The sequence below is a fragment of the Chiloscyllium plagiosum genome, chromosome 6 (assembly GCF_004010195.1).
Source record: "Chiloscyllium plagiosum isolate BGI_BamShark_2017 chromosome 6, ASM401019v2, whole genome shotgun sequence".
Lineage (NCBI taxonomy): Eukaryota > Metazoa > Chordata > Chondrichthyes > Orectolobiformes > Hemiscylliidae > Chiloscyllium > Chiloscyllium plagiosum.
In genome coordinates this window covers 103500062-103522774 of record NC_057715.1, presented here as the reverse complement: position 1 = coordinate 103522774, position 22713 = coordinate 103500062, and the positions used below count along the sequence as shown (strand labels likewise).

Here is a 22713-nt window from a genome sequence, read left to right as displayed (position 1 = left end):
AGGAGATAGGACCCGTGGACACAGCCTTAGAATTAGAGGGGGTAAATTCAGAGCAGAAATGCGGAGACATTTCTTCAGCCAGAGAGTGGTGGACCTGTGGAATTCATTGCCACAGAGTGCAGTGGAGGCTGGGACGCTAAATGTCTTCAAGGCAGAGATTGATAAATTCTTGATGTCACAAGGAATTAAGGGCTACGGGGAGAATGCGGGTAAGTGGAGTTGAAATGCCCATCAGCCATGATTGAATGGCGAAGTGGACTCGATGGGTCGAATGGCCTTACTTCCGCTCGTGGACTCGATGGGTCGAATGGCCTTACTTCCGCTCCTATGTCTTATGGTCTTAGGATTGATAAGACAGAGCCTCCAGACCCTGCCTGGGGCGAAGTGTAACAATCATCTCGTGGCTGCTTTCTATATTTGACTTTTGAGAAGTTATTGAAGCACCTTACCAGTTGTTTTCTTTTTACTATACCCATATAGTTCTCTGAAGCTGAAAAGCCTCTGATTGATTCTTCAGCTTCTAGAGCTGGCCCTCAGCCTTTAATTGGACAGGAAGTCTATATCCATGCCAATTAAAAGCTCACGTTTATGAAAATCTTAAATTTATTCAATTTCCTGTTGGAAATGGCTTAACAACGCAAGCTCCTGTTTACTGTCTCCATGTCAACAATTTAGAAATCTGTATTCCTTTTTGATTAACCTCAAGATTTTTTAAGTATCTGTCTGACCCAGTGAAAGGGCAGTTGAAGTCTTAGTTTTCTTTTGCCATTTTTCATTGAGTAGTAAACATTTATATTAATTTGTATTATTTTTATGAAATGTGCAATATTTTATGGTTGACAAATTGTATTTGTAAACAATAGGAATTCTGGAATTCTTTCATCATCAGCTGAAAGACATTGTGGAATATGCGGAACTGAAGACTGTGTGTTTTCAAAATTTACGAGAAGTTGGCAATGCTGTTCTTTTCTGTCTTCTTATTGAGCAGAGTCTGGTAGGTGGCATTGGTTAACTATCCTATGTACAACCTAGAAAATTTTCAGATAAAGTGATCCTACTCTTTTATTTGAAGAATCCAGTGGAGATTCTTCTTTTATGCCCATCTATACAGCTGTCCTCCCTCTTCCAAATAGGATAAATACCAATTGAAAGCAATCGGCTCATTTCATGTGAATTAAGTAAATTGCATGGAAATGTAAAGCAGGATTTCTGCATAACAGTTATAGTTTGAAGTTTGTTTTTTTAAAAAACGTTTTATTATGTCATTCGCTACTGCATATATACTGTCATCTGTTTTGCATCCACAGAAGTAAATTGCTTTGGATTATGTAATATGTCAGGGCTGTAACTTCCAGAAATATGCCTAAAGGTTTGGGTCATCTGCACATTGTACTGTGTCAACTTAAAATGTTGAGGATTCAGTGCTGCAAAAATTCACCAAAGATCCTTAGACAGTACCTTCTAAGCCTATAACCATTTCCGTCAGGGAGGTCAATGCAGGCAAATTAATGGGAACACCAGCACCTGCAGGTTCCCTTCCAAACCACTCACCATCCTGACTTGGAAATATATCACCATTACTTCAGTGTCACTAAGTCAAAATCCTTGAGTTCCCTTCCTGAGGACATTGTGGGTCTACCACGTTGCATGAACTGTAGTGGATCAAGAAGGCAGCTCACCACCACCATCACCTCGAGGGAAGCTAGGAATGGGCAGTGAATGCTGTCCAGCCAGCAATGCCCACACCCCATGAAAGAATAAAAAAACTTAATGAATGTATTGAAGCCAGCATATCATTAGAGAAACAAGTGAGACAAAGACCCTGAGGCAGGCAATCCGGAGTACCTAGAGGAGAATGTAAGAGAGATACTCCATGCAAACAATAAATAACACCTAGAGGAACAGACAAGGGAAGATCCAAGTCAGGCAGTCAGCAACATTGAAAAGTGGAGGTGAGAATTGAAAGATGTGGATAGGTGTGGGTGCTGCATGTGACCTAAACAATCACTTTTGCAGAAAGGTCTTCGGCTGCAACAACTTGAAATCTGGGTTTCCAAACTTGAACAGTTCACGGAATCCCTATAGTGCATCTGTAATGCTCATTTAACAAAGTAGTCCCACCATAGGTTAAAACAGGTAGGCAGAGGGGGAATGCTTGAACAATGAGCAATTTATAAAGACCAAATGCAAGAATCCTCTGAGTCCTTCTCACTCGATAACTGGGTTTCCATTTTGGATACTGGTGAGGGCAGTGCTTCCATACAGTTATGTAACATGGCCCTACAAGTGGCTCAGTTGCAGAGTTTGGAGGAAAGGAGTGTAAGGGCAGTAGTGGTCGACATTTTGATATCTGGGGAAGAAACGCATGTTTCTATGACTGTAAACATGACTCCAGGTTGATATGTTGCATCTCAGATGCCAGAATCGAGGATGTCACTGAGCAGCTGCAGGCTCCTTTGGAGGTCGTGATCTATATTGGCACCAGTGATGTAGGTAGAAAGAAGGAGGAGTACCTGAAAGTAAAATTTAGGATACTCGACATGAGACTGTGAAGTAGGATCTCCAATGCGATAATCTCTGGATTGTTCCAATTACCACATGCTAGTGAGTGTAGAAAGAGAAATATTTAGGAATTGGTAACTTAGTTCAAGAGGAAGCACTTTAGATTTCTGTGGCATTGTGTCTGATTCAGGGGCATGTGGGGACTCCTATAAGGAGGACAGGTTATACCTTAACTGAACTGAGATTAATACCCTTTGTTCATGCTGTTGTGGGGGGTTTGAATTAGTTTGTTTGGTAATGGGAGCCGAAGAAGGAATTGAGATGGCATAACTAGCTCGGTATTTATTCTAAGTAGAAAATCAATAAGTGAAAGTGGTAAGCAGCAAAGACTAGTCAACCATGGTAAAATTACAGAATAGTGATTTTTTTTTAAAAAAAGGACAGATTTAAAAGCAATCTATCTAAATACATGCTACATTTGGAACAGGATTTGTGAATTGATAGCATTAGTGAAATAATCAGGTTGAATTTACATTTCAGAGGTGACTACAGGGTGACGAAGACTGGGTGAATTGAATATTAAAAGATTCTTGACATTTAGGAAGGATAGGCAAAATGAAAAGGAGGTGGGGTAGCGCTAATGATAAGGGACAGGATCAGTGCATTAGTCACAGAGGATCTCCACTGGGAAGAGTAGGATGTGGAGTCTGTTTGGATGGAGCTAAGAAATATTAGATGGAGAAATTAAGAGGCCGCCAAACTGTAGTGATAACGTGGTGCAGGGTGTAAGTTTGGCAAACAAATACAGCAATCATGGCTGACTCCAGTCTACACTGGTACCAGTCTAGGTAAAACTGATTGATACCAATGCTGTGGAAGAAGAATTCCTGGATGATATATTGAGGAGCCAATCAGGACACAGTCTATTTTAGATGTGATATTATACAAGGAGAAAGGGCTAATTAATAACGTTATAAAGTTGCCCAAAATTGTCAGCCTGGCAATTAAGAGGGTTTGTTGGAGAGATGGTGATTTATGATAATTTTTCAAAATTCTATTAATTCAAGAGGGGTGTTTGCAAGTTAGAAGGTAACAAATGTAACCCCTCTCTTTAAGAAAGAAGTGAGAGAAAGCTCTGAGCTGATACCAATGGTTGGGAAAGCACAAGAATCTATAAAGGTTGTCGTTACTGGGTATTTTGAAAATAATTTTGATCTGACAGAGCTAATGTCATTTTAGGGTGTGGAAATCATACATGATAAATCTAATACATCCTCAAAGGAAACTATAGTAGCAGAGTTGATAGGAGGAACCAGTGGTTCGATTTTCAGAAGGCCTGTAATCACGTCTCCCAGCAGGTTAATGAACAAAACTAAAGCATTTTGTTCATGATTATTGGACTGATCGTGAAGATTTTTGTCCTGCAACTCCACTTATTTGATGGAAACTTTTGAAACTGGGATTAGGTGTAATATGTTAGCATGGGTTGAGGTCTGGCACAAAGCTGAGCATAGGAATAAGTAGATCATTCTTAAATTGGTAGGCTGTGACAAGTGGGATACTGAAAGTATCAGTGTTTGGTTCACAACCCATATCAATGTGGGAACTAATTATAATATTTCCAAGTTTGTAGAATATACAAAATGTGGTGGGTGAGAGTTGTGACAAGAGTGCAAAAATGATTCAGGAGGATTTGGACAGACTTAGGCAATGGACAAAAGCCTGGCAGATGGCACATAATATGGATGTGTGTGAGGTTATCTATTTCGATAGGAGGAATGAAGGTGCCAAGTGTTTTTTTTTAAATGTTGTGAGATTGGAAAGTGCAATGTCCAAAGTGACCTAGGTGTCCTGAAAGCTAAATTGTAATTTAAAAGGCAAGTGGTATGTGAACCTTTGCAGGAAGATTTGAGTACAAAAGCTAAAGGTTTTGTTTTAATTGAATTGTGCACTGGTTAGACCTTTGTGCAGTCTGGCCCCCTGACCTAAGGAAGGATTCACTTGCCATAAGTGAGTGCACAGTTAGGTGTTCACTCGGCTGATTCCTGGGAAGGGGCATCTTCGTATGAGATAAGGTTGAGGAGGCAGGGAAGAATGAGAAGCTATCTCAAAGAAGTTTAAAATTGTTGAGGGTTGAGTAGATGCAAGTTGAATATTTCCCTGACTATAGGGCCTAGTACAAGGGGGACACAGCCACTTAGTTGAGGTGAATGAGAACTTCCTCAGAGCATGATGAGTCTTTGGAATTTTCTACCTTTTGAAGGCTGTGGAAGCTTATTCATTAAGTTCAAGACAGACATTGATAGATTACTGATTATTAATGACATCAGTGGATGTAGGGATATGGCATATGGCATTGAGGTAAATGATCAGCCAAAACAGAGAATGATGGAGTAAGTTTAAGGTACGAAGGTTTAAGCTACTCCTGCTCCTACTTTCCTAAATCTAGGAGGACTTGGGTAAAGTAATTGAAGATGTTTTGATACCACTGGAACTTAGATTCTTGAAATAATTATCCTTGATATTTCAGATTTGTTATTTAAGTCCAGACAGAACATGTGGTTTGCTCCTAACCTGATGCAACTCACAGATTACTTTCTTGTGGTTCTACAAGATCAGCACCCTCCACTTCTGCCAATCTACTGACAAAACCATAATCTGTAATATGGAAACTGATTATGCAGCCATATGGTCTACACCAATGTTTATAATTTACTGAATTTTAGCTTTGGTATGGTACAAAAGGAAGCTATCATGCTGGTCCAATTCTCCAAGTGAGGATCTTATCTAATGCCATCCTCCTGCCTTCTCTGTAACCATACGCATTCCTTCGACTGAGATAGCCAACTCATTTACGGTTGAATACTTTGATTGAACCCGCCTCCACCACACTATGCAATTCAGACCCCTAATCACTTGCTGTGTAAGAAGGCTTTTTCTCCTATCACTGCTGCTGCTTTAAAGTATATAGAGGGGGAGGGGGGTTTGGATGAATGTCAGCTTACAAAAGATTTTAAACTATTTAGAAGGTTTTGAGTGGATTAATTTGGGCTTTAATTAAGCTGATTAGAGGGCTTTAAAATAATTAGAGGGGAGGGTTTGGCAGAGGGGACATTTAGGCTTATGCAGCAAAATGATATGGCAGCAGTACAGGCAGCTTGGATATACATTTGGATAATGATGGGGATAGGGGGCAGGAACACAAGAAGGGGGTAAAGTGTGCAAACATAGAAAAACAGCAGCAAATAAGGTCAAAAAGGAGAAAAGAAAGTGGTAGGAAAAATTAATAGCTCATTACTTAAATGCACATTGTATTCAGAACAAAATAAATGAATTGATGGCACAAATAGGGCTGCTTATTACCTGTAACCATTGTGGAGATGTGGTTATAAAGGGACCAAGGTTTGGAATTAGATATTCAAAGGTATGTAACTTTTCTAAAAGAAAATGCATGATGGAGAATAAGTATGACAGCAAGAATTGATCTTGGAAGATATAGAGTCCACACGGATGAAGTTGAAAATAACAAGGGGAAGGAGACACTGAATCCCCCACTACCAAAAGCTAGGAAGTTACCATTGACTAGAAACTGAACTGGACTAATTATATAACTTCTGTGGTCACGAGCACATCAGGGGCTCAGAATACTGCAGTGACTAATGCACCACCTGATTCCCCATCTGCAAGGCACAAGTCAGGAGTGTGATGGAATGCTCCTCACTCGCCTGGATCTATGCAGGTCCAACAACCTATCACCATTACCCCCTCCTCCTCCCCCCCCCCCTCCTGATGAAGAGCTTATGCTTGACGTTTCCTTGGATGGTGCCTGACCAGCTGTACTTTTCCAGCACCACACTTTTTGATCCAGGCCCAACAACAGTCAAAAAACTTAATAGATACAGGAGAAGGTAGAGACTTGATTGGCAAACATTCAGTCTATCCTCCAGTGACGCTTAGTAGCAGTGTATCTACAAAATGGATTGCAGAATTCACCAAGGTTCCTTAGACTGCACCTCCTAAACCAGAAAATACTGCCATTTAGGACAAGGACAACAGATGCATGGGAACACCACCACCTGCACATTCCTCTCCAAGCCAGTCACCATCCTGATATAGAAATATATCACCATTCCTTGTGTCATTAGGTCAAAATCCTGGAACTCCTCCTTTAATGGCACTATGGGTTTACAAACAGAAATAAAATGCAGCAGTTCAAGAAGACAGTTCAACACTATCACCTGAAGGGCAACTAGAGATGGGTAAGAATGCTGGCCAGCCAACAGTGTTCATATCCCATGAGTGAATTAAAAAAAATTACACCCTTTGTTTTATTACTAAAGCCCAGATGTTACTAGAATTTGTTTCCTCTGCTTTCCACTTCTGGCTTGTATTTCTTCTCTGTCATTTCTAACTATGTTTCCCTTTATTGTGTCTTCCTATTTAGATTCCCAATCTCCTGCTGCTCTTGTTAAGCCATCTCCCACAATAGTAGTGACCAGTCCCGTGTTGCTGGGGTGCAACCTGTCCAGCTTATACAGGTTGCATCTTCCCTAGAGTTGATCACAATGCCTCAGGATCTAAATCCCTCCCTACTATGCCATCTCTTCAGTCACGCAAAGGTCAGGTTTTTCTATTTCTGATCTCACTAGCACATGGCAGTGGGATTAATCTCGCATGAACTACCTTTTGACATGCTGTTTTGAAATTTATTTCTCAGTTCCCTACATTTTGTTTGCAGAATTGCAACCTTTTTACCTAAATAGTTGGTACTGATGTGGACTGTGATTTCTATCTGTTCTCTCTTCTTGCCCCTTCAGAATGTACTGCTGCCATTCATTGCCTGACTAGCGCCACAATCGAGGATGTCAATGTAACATCCTGGAATCTTGTCTGTGACTTCAGACACATCTATCTATTCTCCTTCGAATAGAATCTTCTATCATTATTACTTAAGAACATTAAACGCAGGAAGGGGCCCTTTGGCCCATAATATTGTGCTGCACATGACGCTAAATTAAACTAATCCCTTCTATCTGCCCTTGGTCCATGTCCCTCCATTTCATGTATATTCATACTTTGTTTCCAAATTCATTCATGGCAACACAAACTTGGCTCTTCCTGCATTCTCCTGAGAAACCGTCTCTCCCAGCAGTAACTGCTAGAGAGGGAAATGGAGCATGGGACCCATGTGCCACTACCTACTCCTTCTGCTCAGACTGATGGTCACTCATTCCTTTTTGCCTATGGATTGTTTATCATGGTGTGGCCACCTCAACGTACATGTTATCCATGAAGATTTCAGTCTTGTGGATGACTGCAGCCACTGCTCCAGATCTGAACTGTGGCTTCAGAGTGGCTGCAGCTGGAATTACTTCCTGCAAATGTTGCCACGCTGAACAGTAACACATTTGATTTGTATGCTCCATATATTTTGTGGGTAATAAAACTTTTAAGTGCTTAATCATTTTTACAATGTTTAATGTAAGTTGTTTTCTCATCTTTGCGAAAAGACAACGCATACAACTATATTCCTCTGCAACTATTGGGTACTTAATTGAGTAGAGGAGGTGAATTGGGCCCATTTTCATGTGAGGCTGTTTAAATAATTATCGACAGTTCAAATTTTCCTCATAGTTTTGCAAATTTGTGCTGTTTAAGTACCTAGTTTATCCCTTTTTTGTTTTGCATGTTACTGTTGAGTGTTCCAAATTTCTCCTTAGCTTCTGCTATGAAGGCATTTAATTTTTCCATTTAAGAAAATTCCCAATCAGCTGTGCCATCCTGGGAAATTCTTGTGAATCAGGTTCCCTGGCTCATTGCTCACTAACAGCACAATGTCCTTCAACACAAATCTGTTACTGAATATGGTGTGTTAAGAATATCGCATAAGTAAATAGATAAACTATTTAACATGTTGCTTTTTCAGTGTGATGCAATTGCAAATTTTCTTACGTAGTTTTATGCGCAACTTCTTAATTTGCCTTCTCTGTTCAGTCTCTGGAGGAAGTCTGTGACTTGCTACATGCTGCACCATTCCAGAATATTTTGCCAAGAATCCATGTCAAAGGTAATTACTGAGAGCATCACATATTTGCCGTCCATAGAGACCTCCCCATTACTGGTCATTGAATTCAATGTAATAATTGTTTTGCTTCTTTTAGCCTTAAATAGCAATTCCCATATTATCTTTAAGCTAATGAAATTAACATTTCAAAGTACATAAATACAGTGACTTGAAGCTATCATAACATAACTGGTCTTATTAAAATGGCTCATGTTATTTTAAGAGTTACAAAATGGTTCCAAAACAAAAGGAGGAATAAATTACATAAAGTTAACATGGGGTACAACAAATAATTAGGAAGACAAATGAAATGTGCCTGTATTGCAAAGGAACTGGAATATAAGTGGTGGGGAAACTTTGCCTCAACTGCAAGGGACATTGCTGAGATGTCACTTAGAATACTTCTTGCAGTTTTTGGTGGCCTTATTCAAGAGTGGATGTATTTGCATTGGAGATACTTCAGAGAAGGTTCATGCAGTTAATTTCTGGGTTGAATGTCTTCTGAGGAAATGACCTTACAGAAATGTATAAGATCCTAGGGGTAGAGGGTGGATCTTATAGACAATAGGTGCAGGGGTAGGCCATTCTGCCCTTTGAGCCTGCACCACTATTCAATATGATCATGGCTGATCATCCTTAATAGTATCCTGTTCCTGCCTTATCTCCATCACCCTTGATTTCACTATCCTTGAGAGCTGTATCCAATTCTTTCTTAAATGAATCCAGAGACTAGGCCTCCACTGCCCTCTGGGGCAGAGCATTCCACACAGCCACCACACTCTGGATGAAGAAGTTTCTCCTCATCTCTGTCCTAAATGGTCTACCCTGTATTTTTAAGCTGTGTCCTCTGGTTCGGTGCACACCCATCAGCGGTAACATGTTTCCTGCCTCCAGAGTGTCCAATCCTTTAATAATCTTATATGTCTCAATCAGATCCCCTCTCAGCCTTCTAAACTCGAGGGTATACAAGCCCAGTCGCTTCAGTCTTCCAGCGTAAGGTAGTCCTGCCATTCCAGGTATTGACCTCGTGAACCTACGCTGCACTCCCTCAATAGCCAGAATGTCTTTCCTCAAATTTGGAGACCAGAACTGCACGCAATACTCCAGGTGTGGTCTCACCAGGGCCTGTACAGCTGCAGAAGAATCTCTTTGCTTCTATACTCAATCCCTCTTGTTATGAAGGCCAGCATGCTATTAGCCTTCTTCACTACCTGCTGTACCTGCATGCTTACCTTCACTGACTGGTGTACAAGAACACCCAGATCTCTTTGTACTGCCCCTTTACCTAACTTGACTCCATTTAGGTAGTAATCTGCCTTCCTGTTCTTGCCACCAAAGTGGATAACCATATATTTATCCACATTAAACTGCATCTGCCATGCATCTGACCACTCAACTAACCTGTCCAGGTCACCCTGTAATCTCCTAACATCCTCATCACATTTCACCCTGCCACCCAGCTGATGAAATTTGCGAATGTTATTGCTAATACCATCTTGTATATCCTGAAGATAGATTGTAAAAAGCTGCGGTCCCAGTACTGATCCGTGCGGTACCCCACTGGTCAGTGCCTGGCATTCCGAAATGGAGGGGTGGAGGAGTGTGGAAGGATGAGAGAATGCAGGCTGCGGCCCTATGAAGCAGGGGGAGGGCTTGCAGTTGGCCTGTGTGGGGATGTGGGAGACTACAGGAGCCTGGTGGGCAAGGGCTGGCTGAAAGGCAGCTGGAGAGACGGAGGGAGGGAAGCACGCACGGAGGAGGAAGAGCAAAGAGAAAAGAGAAAAAAAAGCCAAAGGGGATAAAGAGAAAGAGCAACAAAGAAAATGTGGCTGGCCAGCACGCCTTGAAGTAGGGAGAAAAGGCAGGGGCCAGCGCCTACGGCCATACTAGTCCGAAAACGCCTGATCTCGTCTGATCTCGGAAGCTAAGCAGACTCAGGCCTGGTTAGTACTTGGATAGGAGACCGCCTGGGAATACCAGGTGCAGTAGGCTTATTCCGCCAGCAGTGGCTGCTCAAGTCACCCCTCTGCACTTGTCTTGTGCCAGGCAATGGAGCGGCAGGTTATTTTTGCTGCTGCTGCTGTGCCTGGCATCAGTCTCCTGCAGGCACGAGACACGGAGGGGAGGAGAGCCCTTTCACATACCTAAGAAAGCTTTTACTATCCTCCTTTATATTTTTGGCCAGTTTACCTTCGTACCTCATTTTTTCTCTGCATATTTCCTTCTTCGTAATCCTCTGTTGTTCTTTAAAAGCTTCCCAGTCCTCCGTTTTCCCACTTATCTTTGCTATGTTATACTTTTTCTCTTTTGACTTTATATGTTTCTTAACTTCCCTCGTCAGCCACGGCCACCCATGCCTCCTCCTCGGATCTTTCTTCCTTTTTGGAATGAACTGATCCTGCATCTTCTGCATTGTACACAGAAATATGAACCATTGTTCCTCCACTGTCATCCCTGCTAAGGTATTGCACCATTGAACTTTGGCCAGCTCCTCTCTCATAGCTCCATAGTTCCCTTTATTCAACAGAAATATTGTCACTTCCGATTGTACCCCCTCCCTCTCAAATTGCAGATTGAAGCTTATTGTATTATGGTCGCTACTTCCCAATGGCTCCTTCACTTCGAGGTCCCTGATCAATTCTGGTTCGTTGCACAATACCAGATCCAGAATTGCCTTTTCCCTGGTAGACTCCAGCACCAGCTGTTCTAAGAATCCATCTCGGAGGCACTCCACAAAGTCTCTTTCTTGAGGTCCAGCCTTGCCAGCTTTATTTTCCTTATGGATAATCTCGAACTTGGGGCACAGTTTCAAAGTAATGGGTCACCTGTTTAAGACAGAATTTTTTTTAAGAGGGTCATCAATCTTTGAATTTTTTAACTCTAGAGCAATGTAAATATATTCAAGACTGAGTTGAACAGTTTTGATCTACAAGCAAGTCAAATAATAGCCTCATCCCCATTAGAAGTTCTATTTGAAATTGCATTCATCACACATTCAGGCAGTGCATTCTAGAACCTGAGTGTTCACTGTGTAAAAACATTTATCCTCACATTGCCTTTAATACTTTTGCCATTCACTTTAAATCTGTCTCCTCTGGTTCTCAACCCTTTCTTCCAGACAACTTGTCATTTTGAACACTTTGTCAAATCGCCTGTCAAGTTTCTTGAAGGAGAACAGCCACAGCTTTTCCAATGTGTTCTGCTAACTAAAGTCCTTTTCCCTGGAACTATTCTCCCGTATCTTTATATTTTCACTAAAATATGGCACATAGAATTGGAAAAATACTTGAGTTGCGGCCAAACCAGTGCTTTATAAAGTTTCATCCTAACTTCTGTGTCTTTGTATCCTATGCCTGTTTGTAAAAACTAGCATACTGTTTGCTTGCCCTGCCACCTTCAGCAATGTGTACACATATACACCCCAGCGTCACTGCTGCTGCACCCTTTTTGGAATTGTACCCTTTGTTTTGTATTGCCTCTCCTTGTTGTTATCAAAGTGAACCACCTCTCAATTTTCTTCATTAAATTTCATCTACATGTCTGTCCATGAAAATGTTCTCATTTATCTCAAGAGGTTTGGAATATAAAAGCACCGTTGTGCTACTGAGACTTTATAAAGCTCTGGTTAGGCCCCATTTGGAGTACTGTGTCCAGTTTTGGTCCCCACACCTCAGGAAGGACATACTGGCACTGGAGCGTGTCCAGCGGAGATTCACACGGATGATCCCTGGAATGGTAAGTCTAACATATGAGGAACGGCTGAGGATACTGGGATTGTATTCGTTGGAGTTTAGAAGATTAAGGGGAGACTTAATAGAGACGTACAAAATAATACATGGCCTGGAAAAGGTGGATGCTAGGAAATTGTTACAGTTAAACGAGGAGACTAGGACCCTTGATGTCACAAGGAATTAAGAGCTACGGGGAGAATGCGGGTAAGTGGAGTTGAAATGCCCATCAGCCATGATTGAATGGCGAAGTGGACTCGATGGGCCGAATGGCCTTACTTCCACTCCTATGTCTTATGGTCTTATGACCGTTTCTCAAAGTTTACAATGCCCCCACATTTTGTCATTTACAAATTTTGAAACAATGCTATGCACACTAAAGTCTGCGATGTTTCCACAAATCAAGGACAGCATTGGATCTAATACCAATTCCTCTTTACACCATCCTTCAATTTTGAAAAGCCGTTCACAATTACTCTTTGCTTCCTGGTGCTCGGCCAACTCTATATTCCTAATGTCAGTTTTATTCTATGGCTTCAGTTTTGCTGGTGAGTCAATTGTGTGACACTTTTACAAGAGCTTTTCTGGAGATGGATCAACTACATTACTCTTGTCAAGTGTCTTGTCAAAACGAGAAAATTCCAAAAAATACTAATCAATTTATTCAAGCACATTTGGCATTTAATATATCTCTACTGACCTTGATTGAGGTATTAATTAATAGCGCAAGCATTTACTGAATGAGAGAGATCTGTAATCCTTTTGGATTTAGCTCAGTCCTTGCTAAAATATAGGGCTGTGCATTTTAATTGAATGAATGTGTATTTTATATGTATTTTGAATTTAAATAATAAAACATATTAAACTTGGGACAAACATAAATCAAATCACAAAATATTGATCATTTGAAACTTTGTGTTTTAAAGTGAGCCGAAAAGGTTAGGTTTGCACATACAGCAACTAATTGCAGGGATTAATATGGAGAAATGCATCAAGCTTCATACCTTGGATAAGTTTTGATGTTTATGTTTATAATATTACATGTCTAATTTATCAGAGGGTGAGCGGCTCGACACAAAGATGAAGAGACTGGAGGCTAAATATGCTGCACTTCATCTTGTTCCACTGATAGAACGACTTGGAACACCTCAGGTAATTTCTTTGGTGATTGTACTTATTGTTGGAGCTTGAATGTTACAGAATCACAGAACTGTTACAGTGCAGGAGGAGGCCACTCGGCCCTTTTTGCCTGCACTAGTTCTATTATCCAACGTCAGTCTCTTGTCTTTTCCCCATATTTCTGCACCAATTTTATCCAAATAATCATTGAAAGCTCCCTTGAATAGATACTGATTTGAATTACCTACTTATGCTTGCATATGTATAAATTATTCAAAGGTTATTTGAACCAATGATTATTGCCTCAATACAGCCAAAACAGATATCTGTGCAAGATCTTATAAGAAGCACTCCTGTTTTAGCAGTTGTGTAACTGCAAGCTATAAATTTGATTCTCAATCCATGTTGCAAACTCTTCACTTGAAGACATAATTACTGTGCAGCATGAAAATGTGCACTTCCAGCTAAAGAATGCCCCTTATTTGCACATTCTTGAAATTCTTAATAGTCTGGAATTTATCCCTCGGTTTAAAGGGAGGTAAATCCCAGGGCTGAAACAAAAGGTGTCAAGCCAAGGTATTTTAAATTGATATGGATTTTTAGGCTTTTAGTTTTGTACTGGGCCAGTTACTGAACAAATTGGTTAATTTTTAAATTGAAGGTCCTTGTCTGACATTATTTGTGAATAGTAGTTCTAAAACGTTAATCTGACACATTTGCTGTCTGCTACATAAAAGTTCTGCCCTGAAGTGTTCAGAGGTGAATTAATTTGACACTCAGGAGCTAACATATCTAACCTCTCAATGACTTTGCAAATCACTAGTTACGTTTGTAACCTGAAACTTGAGCAGCAAATACATATAAAATACACATTCATTTAATTCTGATGTTATTCGCTGTTTGCTGAACAGCGTTTAGATGTTAGAAGCTTGAAAGGGTATGGTTTCACATTTTAAACAGCAGAATTGTACATGCTGCAGCCGTTGTAAAAGAGCACATCCTGAAACCTATAATGACTAACTCTGTGTGGGAACAATTATGGTGCGAATGCTCTGGTTTACACCTCAGATGTTGCACCATGCCTAGTGTAAATAGTATGCTTAAAATAAGAGCAAAAGCATGAATATTCCCAAAAATAGTACATTTTGTAGAAGTTCTGCATCTTATGGTTCTCAGGACAGATTGCAGGAACTAGCAAGTAACTTTTTTTTTGAAGCAGTGCTCAAGTTCTGTACTCCCAAAAGACTATTTATGAAACAAAGACACTTGTTTGAAAAGCTCTCCAACCACCTGTTCCTCGCCTTTAAGTTGACTTGTGTAGGAACTCTCGCACTATGAGTTGTAGTGTGTGATTTTAATTTGCCCTATATTGATTAGTGACAGGGGCTTAGGTGAAGCAGGATTTATTAGGTGCATCCGGGAGGGTTTCTTGAATAGTACATAAATAGTCCATGAGGGAAGGGTCCATACTCGACCTTAATTTGGGTTATGAGCCTGGCTAGATGATTGAAGTTTCAGTAGGGGAGTGTTTTGGGAATAGTGATCATAATTCTGAAAGTTTTAAGATAGTTATGGATAAGGATAAGACTGGTCCTCGAGTGAAAGTGCTAAATTGGGGGAAGGCTAATTATAACAGTTTTAGATAGAAACTGGAGAAATTAGGTTAGGGTGGCTGTTTGGGGGTAAATTTTCATCTGATGTGGGTCTTTTAAAGGCCGGTTGATCAGAGTTCAGGACCAGCATGTTGCTATGAGGATGAAAGATAAGAATGGTCCTTTTGCAAGCGGCACGGTGGCTCAGTGGTTAGCACTGCTGCCTCACAGCGCCAGAGACCCAGGTTCAATTCCCGCCTCGGCAACTGTCTGTGTGGAGTTTGCACATTCTCCCTGTGCCTGTGTGGGTTTCCTCCGGATGCTCCGGTTTCTTCCCACAGTCCAAAGATGTGCAGGTCAGGTGAATTGGCCATGCTAAATTGCATGTATTGTTAGGTGAAGGGGTAAACCTGGATGGGTCTGGATGGGTTGCTCTTCGGAACGTTGGTGTGGACTTGTTGGGCCGAAGGACCTGTTTCCACACTGTAAGTAATCTAAAATAATCTAATCTAATTCCTTGTTTTAAGTTCTTTCTGTATTTTTCTGGTTGGCTCCTGAAAAATTGAAGCCACTTATATAAACACTTGCAGGCATTTTACTGTCTGTGCATCTCCTTCACAAAACCCTAGTCATCAAGTCCACCAAGCCCCTTTTGACCACCTTGCTGACCTGGCCCAGTAATATCCTGGAATCCATTGTGAACAAATCTATAAGAAATCAGGCAATGGGTTTTAATAATCATTACGTTCACTAAAGGTAATTGATAATGAAACATTTTAAAACTATTGCATATCCTCAGTCTAATTCTCACTAAAATAGAAAATTAAAATGGTTTACCTGATAGATGAAAATTTAATATTACGTTAGTCATAACCAGAATTCTGGATTTTATTTTTAAATCTTCCTGTAACCAGCAAGTTGCAATTGCAAGAGAAGGGGATCTGCTGACAAAGGAACGGCTGTGTTGTGGTCTCTCCATGTTTGAAGTGATTCTGACACGAATCCGGCAGTTTCTGGATGATCCCATATGGCGTGGACCTCTTCCGACTAATGGAGTAATGCATGTGGATGAATGTGTGGAATTTCACAGGTTGTGGAGCGCCATGCAGTTTGTGTACTGTATTCCAGTGGGAGCACATGAGTTCACTGTAGAGTAAGTGCCTTGCTGTTTTAACATTTAACTTCCAAAGGAGTAGAATCTGTATCCAATGTTAATTTTATTAGCATTAATGATGTCTCTCAATCTAACCTGTATCTAATCTGATCTCATCTCATCTGTACCTGCTCCAACCTGATTCTCCCAGGTACAGTTCCAATACGAATTCCTGAATAATGAGTAGACGCCTTGACCCTTCTCTATCTTAAGATCCTCAGGCCTGTGGCTATAATTGAGGTTGGCTCACTGAGTACAGACCAGGCTTAAAACAAGGTACCTTCCTGATCAGAGAGCCTCTGTTCTTCATTGTTCAAATTGGCTGATTTATGAGGTTAGCTTCTTGCTATAGTGTGGTAGAGGGAGACATCCAGGTCTAATTTAACTTTCCTATCTCATCTAAAAATCAATCTATCAACTCAATATCAAATAATTCAAACTCACTGAGCGACTTGGCATTAACCTTGTCTTCAATTCACACAGGCAATGCTTTGGAGATGGACTGCACTGGGCTGGCTGTATGATCATTACACTGCTTGGGCAGCAACGCCGATTTGATGTCCTTGACTTTTGTTATCATTTGCTCAAAGTTCAGAAGCATGATGGGAAAGATGATGTCCTCAAAAATGTGGTATGTTTACCTTGAACATCTTCACATGGCTGCCATTAAATGTACGATGATATCAGTTACTCCAGCATTGGAGAAACCATTGGGAAAGTGGAGAACTGTTCCATGGTCACTTCACAGTTTGATGCAACCCATCCCAATAATGAACTATTTCACAGCAGCAGAGGGTTAGGAAAAGGATCAATTTGTGAACAAGAATCTCAAAGTAACCAGTTGAGAAGTAGTTAAATGGTAGTCATGGTAGCTTCAGTTGACGGGGACGTTATTCCACTGAAGAGATCTAGAAAGATTGAGTAACCATACAGGCAGTCCCTGGATTCCATTCCTGAGTACAACCGTAAGTTGACTTGTATGCAGGTCGGAACCTGAAACTACACTCTAAAATATCCATTTGTAAGTGAAGCGAAAGTTTGCATGTCAGGTCCTTAAACTTAATAATATGGAATCTCATGGATAAGATCAGAGCAGGTGTCGGCCATTTTGGCCCCTCAAGCCTGCTCTGCCATTCATTATATTTATGGCTCATCATTGAGCTCACTACCTAATCTCTTGATCCCTTTAGCCACAAGCTGTATCAATCTCCTTCTCGAAAAAAGTGTCTTAGCCTGAACCACTTTCTGTGGTAGAGAATTCCACAGGCTTGCCACTCTCTGGGTGAAGAAATTTATGCTCATCTCAGTTATAGATCTCTCTGATGTACAGCACGGAAACAGACTCGTCCATGCCGACCAGATATCCTAACCTAATCTCTAGTCCCGTTTGCCAGCATTTGGCCCAGATCCCTTTTAAATGTTGTAATTGTACCAGCCTCCTCCACTTCCTCTATCAGGTCATTCCATCACCCTGTGCATGAAAAAATTGCCCCTTAGGTCCCTTTTAAATATTTCTCCTCTCGCTCTAAACCTATGTCTGGACTCCCCCACCTAGGGGCAAAGACCATGTCTATTTACCCTATCCATGCCCCTCCTGATTTTATAAACCTCTATAAGGTCACTCTTCAGCCTTCAACGCTCCAGGGGAAACAGTCTTGGCCCATTCAGCCTTTCCCGATAGCTCAAATCCTCCAGCCCTGGCAACATCCTTGTAAATCGTTTCTGAACCCTTTCAAGTTTCACAGCATCCTAAAAGGTTTTACTCCTTATCCTTAAACTATGACCCCAGCTTCTGGACACTCTCACCATCAAAAACATTCTTCCTGCATGTAACCTGTCTAGTCATGTTCAGAACTTTGAGTTTCTGTAAGACCCACTCCCCACCCATTTTTTCTAAACTCCAGTGACTGCAATCCTAACCGACTCAATCTCTCCTCATGCGTCAGACCTGTCATCTAGGAATCTATTGGGAAGTCCTTTACTGCACTCCCTCTGTAGCAAGAACATCCTTCCTCAGACAAGGAGACCAAACCTATGATTATCATTTATGATTTAATGTGTCATTTTCCAAATCATCATTTATGGAGTTTGTTCTATTTTGATTTGCAGCCTTTGAAGAAAATGGTTGACAGAATTCGCAAATTCCAAATTCTCAATGATGAGATCTTTGCTATCTTGAATAAGTATCTGAAGTCAGGTGATAGTGAGAACGTACCTGTGGAGCACGTCCGCTGTTTCCAGCCACCTATTCATCAGTCGTTGGCAAGCTCATGAGAAAATTATACTCTCGGAACAGTTCAAGAATCCAGGGATATTTGTAATTCTAAAAATCATAATTTTACTGTTCTGAGTGCCTGCAACATAACTTAGCTGATACACTGCATTTTCATGACGGGAAATGTTGAAATTAAACTGCTGGGTGATTATTTTTAAGAGGTCAATGCATGGTTTGATGTGGTTGAGGGTTTTTACTGATGTCACCAAACACTACCAGCAATAAGTACCAGAGGTTTAAAATAAAACAATAAAACTGGCTATTTTTAGAATAAATTTAGTTGCAAAGATTTCATGATAAATTTAATGTTATCAGATTGTGATTTTTTTGTAATGCCATTGTTATAAAAAAATTAACAATTTTGTTCAAATCTATATATTTTACTACACCTGCCTGCACTCATAGTTTACTGGTGCTATACTAAAAGATGCCATTTTTCTATTCTATTCCAATAATATTTTTGCTCCTATTTTTTTCTAGTATAACTCATTTACAGTTAACCTCTCCACAGTTTATAGTTGCAATAAACTTGAAAGTGAACTTGGTCTTTGTTTGAAATCTTTGCCCAGTTATATGGAAGAAATAAATACTACTTCATCTAATCTTAAGACTCTTCAACTTTCTCTTACACTTAAATCACAATTCAGTTGTTCAGTTCCACCAGCTGTGATTTGGAGCTATATAAGAATAGATCTAATCCATTCTTCTTAATGGGATGCTGCAGCTTAGCTCAATATCCCTGACCATGGAGGGAGAAAGCCCAACTTAATTTCCGACTGCTAATTCCTGTCTGTTGAACAGCTGCAAATGTGAAGATGAGATCCGGACATGCTTAGCCTTAGCTGTGGTTTTCTCATTCATCAAATTTTCAGTAGACCTTCAGCCTTAGCTTGCACATGAAGAATAGAAATTGTCTTGGATCAAGGGAATGAAAACGTTAACATATGCGGAACATCTGAGGTCTATACTTGATGGAGTTTAGAAGAATGTGGGGGGAATCTAATTGAAATTTATAGAATATTGAATAGCCTGGACAGAGTGGATAATGGGAAGATGTTTCCATTGGTAGGGGAGACTAGTAGCCGAGAGCACAGCCTGAGAGTAAAGGGAAGACCTTTTAGAACTGAGATAATGGGAAACTTCTTCACCCAAAAACTGGTGAACCTATTGAATTCACGGCCACTAGAGGATGTGAAAGCCAGGTCATTGAGTGTATTTAAGACTGAGATAAATAGCTTCTTGGTTGTCAGTGGGATCAAGGGTTACGGGGAGAAGGCAGGAGAAAGGGGATGAGAAACTTATCAGCCATGATTGAATGGTAGACTCAATGGGCTGAGTGGCCTAACTTCTGCTCCAATGTCTTATGGTTCCTGATGTCTGTGCAACCATATCTAAGTGTAAATCAGTGCTTTCAAGAGGGGGATGAATACCAATATTCAATGGCTAAAGATTTGCCTGCTGTGTGAGTAATAATTAACAGTACTAAGTATTCTTTGCGACTATTTACATGTATTTGCTGTTTGTATAGTGGAGAAAGAGCTCAACTTGCTACAAGACTAAGAAAAAGACTTAATGAAAGAATAAGCATTTAGAACAGATCTGCATTTATTTTTGTAAAAATTCATTCCCGGGATGTATGGGCATTGCTGACTGGCCCAGTATTTATTGCTCTTCCCTAGGTACCCTTGGGAATATGTTGCTGAGCTGCTGCCTTGAGTGGCTGTTGTCCATTCGGTTGAGATAGACTTCCAATGCCATTAGAGAGACAGTTCCAAGATATGACCCATCAACACTGAAGGAAAGGTGATATATTCCGATGACATGGAAATGTGTTGCTGGAGAAGCGCAGCAGGTCACCTGTTCCCTAGATGCTGCCTGACCTGCTGCGCTTCTCCAGCAACACATTTCCATCTCTGATCTCCAACATCTGCAGACCTCATTTTCTCTTCATATTCCTATGACAGTATAGCTTGGAGACAAACTCGCAGGTGATGTTCTATATATCTGCTGCCCTTATCCTTCTAGATGGTAGTGGTTATGGGCTTGGAGGCTGCTGTCTAAGGAGCCACAGTTAATTTCTGAAGTGTGTCTTGAGGACAGTACGCACTTCTGCTACTGAGCGTTGGTGGAGGTTGTGGATATGCTGCCAATTAAGCAAATTGCTTTGCCATGTATGGTGTTGAGTTTCTTGAGTAAAAGCTGCAATTATCCAGGCAAGTGGGGATTATTCCATCAATTCTTGACTTGTGCACTGTAGATAGTGGACAGGCTGTGTGGAGTCAGGAGGTGAGTTCATGATGCAGGATTCCGAGTTTCTGATCTATTTGTGTAGCTATCGGTATTCATACGGGTAATACACCATGGGGGTAATAAACAAATCCAGTTTCTAGCCAATAGATGGGTTGCATGAAATATGAGTGGTGGGATTACCTTCACCCCAATGGTACTGAAATGGGCTGTCCACCTCTCGGGCTGTCATATATATGTTCTAACACATTTTTATTCAATCCCTCTCTTGAAAATTTCAATTGATTTCACAATCATTTTTAAGTCCAAGAGTTCCAGATAGCATACTAACCTTTGTATGAAAAAAAAAGGTTGATGTTTTGTTCAGATAGCCTCGTTCTAACTTCAAAGTTCTGTCCTCTTTTGGGTTTCATCTCACCAAATGGAATTACATCATTGTATCAATTTGAAACCTGTTCTACTTAATTATAAATCCCTTTAATAGATCTGGAAACCATACAAACTCAGGAAAATATAAATCAAATTAATGTAACTGATCTCATAAGTTAATTTTTGAGGTCTTGGTATCATTCTGATGAATCTAAGTTGTACTCTCAATTCCAATACATCTTTACTGAGGTTCAGTACATAAAATCAATGCACTACTTAAAATTGAAACTGATCAAAGTGAGAGAGATGTATTTTTAATCAGTAAAGGAATTTGGGTTATAGGGAAAAGGCAGGAAAATGGAGTTGAGGGATAACAAATCAGTTTTGATTTCTTGAAATGGTGGAGTGGGCTGAATGGCTATATTTTTTGTGGTCTTAGTGTCAAAGTTGTGAAGAAGTCGTTCTAGCTTTTGATTGCAGTTCCCTTTATGTAAATATAAATTTACATTCAACATTTTAATTACTTTGTTACTTGTTCATTATGTTTCAGTGATTTGTGTACATGTATTTCCCTCCCACCCCACCCTCTCAGTTTCCAGGCACACTATAGCAACATGTGCAAATTTGTATTTCAAGGTGGATGGTCTAACTCTTTCCCCAAATTAAAGGCCATCTGATAGCTGGAGATTTCCCTACTTGCTGTTAGTGGCCCGTTGTAGCTTCCTGTTATCAGAGAATCACAGAATTGTTGTGGTACAATAGGAAACCATTTGGGACATGGTCATAAAGCCAGTGTAGACACTGAGTACCAACCTCCTGCCTTTTCCACAGAACCCTGCATCCTATTCGTATCTAAATAGTGAACCAATTCTTCCTTGAATGCTTCAACTGAACCTGTCTCCCATACTTACCCATTGAAGTTCCTAGTTTAGTATAATCTGCTAGCCAGGATATATAATTCTCTGTCCATCTAAGTCATTAACAATAGAATGAAAATCTATGGAGTTGCGTTCGGGTCCGTGGGGAGTGCTAGTCACAGCACCATCCTTTATCCTTGCTGTTAATGACCTAACCAATTACTGACAAAGCTGCATTATTGTTTTTGCAATAATCCTATATGTTGGACCTGGCTTCCAAAAATTCATTTGAATAATATTCATTGTTGGCTCTGTCCCCCTGAAAAAAATTAACCTGATTATTTACCCATGACTCATCTGTCACATTTTCACTGACTTGCTTTGACCAACAAATATTTGCACACCTGTTCAAATAAACTTCATTGCATTGTTTTATGATCATCTTCTAAAACTATCTTGGGAGGTGTTAAGTTGGATATCATATTAATCCAACACCGTATCAGTCAACTAAAATGTTGCAATTTCAAATTCAAACAACAGTGAATAGTTTTGAAACTGAAAAATGGAAATCAAAATGAATTTAATTCTGTTCAACCCCAGGGCTTAAGAAAAATCCATTTTACTAATGTATGCCTCCAAAATTCCTGTAACAAAATTACATTCCAGGGAACATGCAATGACTTTAAAATAATTTTATTTGAACGTGAAGGGACAGAAATTAGGCAAAACCATCAAAACATATGAGAGAGCATATAATGTACACTGCAGTCATGAACTATAACTGCAGCATGCTGGTTAACAGCACCA

At 40.3% G+C, this 22713-nt stretch overlaps 1 protein-coding gene and 1 non-coding gene across 3 annotated transcripts in view; both read left to right on the top strand.

Moving 5' to 3' along the window:
- The window catches only part of cyfip1 (cytoplasmic FMR1 interacting protein 1), a 189334-nt gene extending 170299 nt beyond the window's left edge, over positions 1-19035 (top strand). For both annotated transcript variants that reach the window (XM_043692305.1, XM_043692304.1), the window contains exons 26-31: positions 864-994; positions 8497-8569; positions 13352-13446; positions 15920-16158; positions 16642-16789; positions 18268-19035. In XM_043692305.1, the coding sequence (XP_043548240.1) occupies positions 864-994; positions 8497-8569; positions 13352-13446; positions 15920-16158; positions 16642-16789; positions 18268-18432 (851 nt within the window). In that variant the 3' untranslated portion in view covers positions 18433-19035. The remainder of the gene's footprint in view (positions 1-863; positions 995-8496; positions 8570-13351; positions 13447-15919; positions 16159-16641; positions 16790-18267) is intronic.
- On the top strand, positions 10440-10558 carry LOC122551194. Its single transcript, XR_006312048.1, has one exon. It is a non-coding gene; the product is annotated as a 5S ribosomal RNA (ribosomal RNA).
- Positions 19036-22713: the final 3678 nt, after the last annotated feature.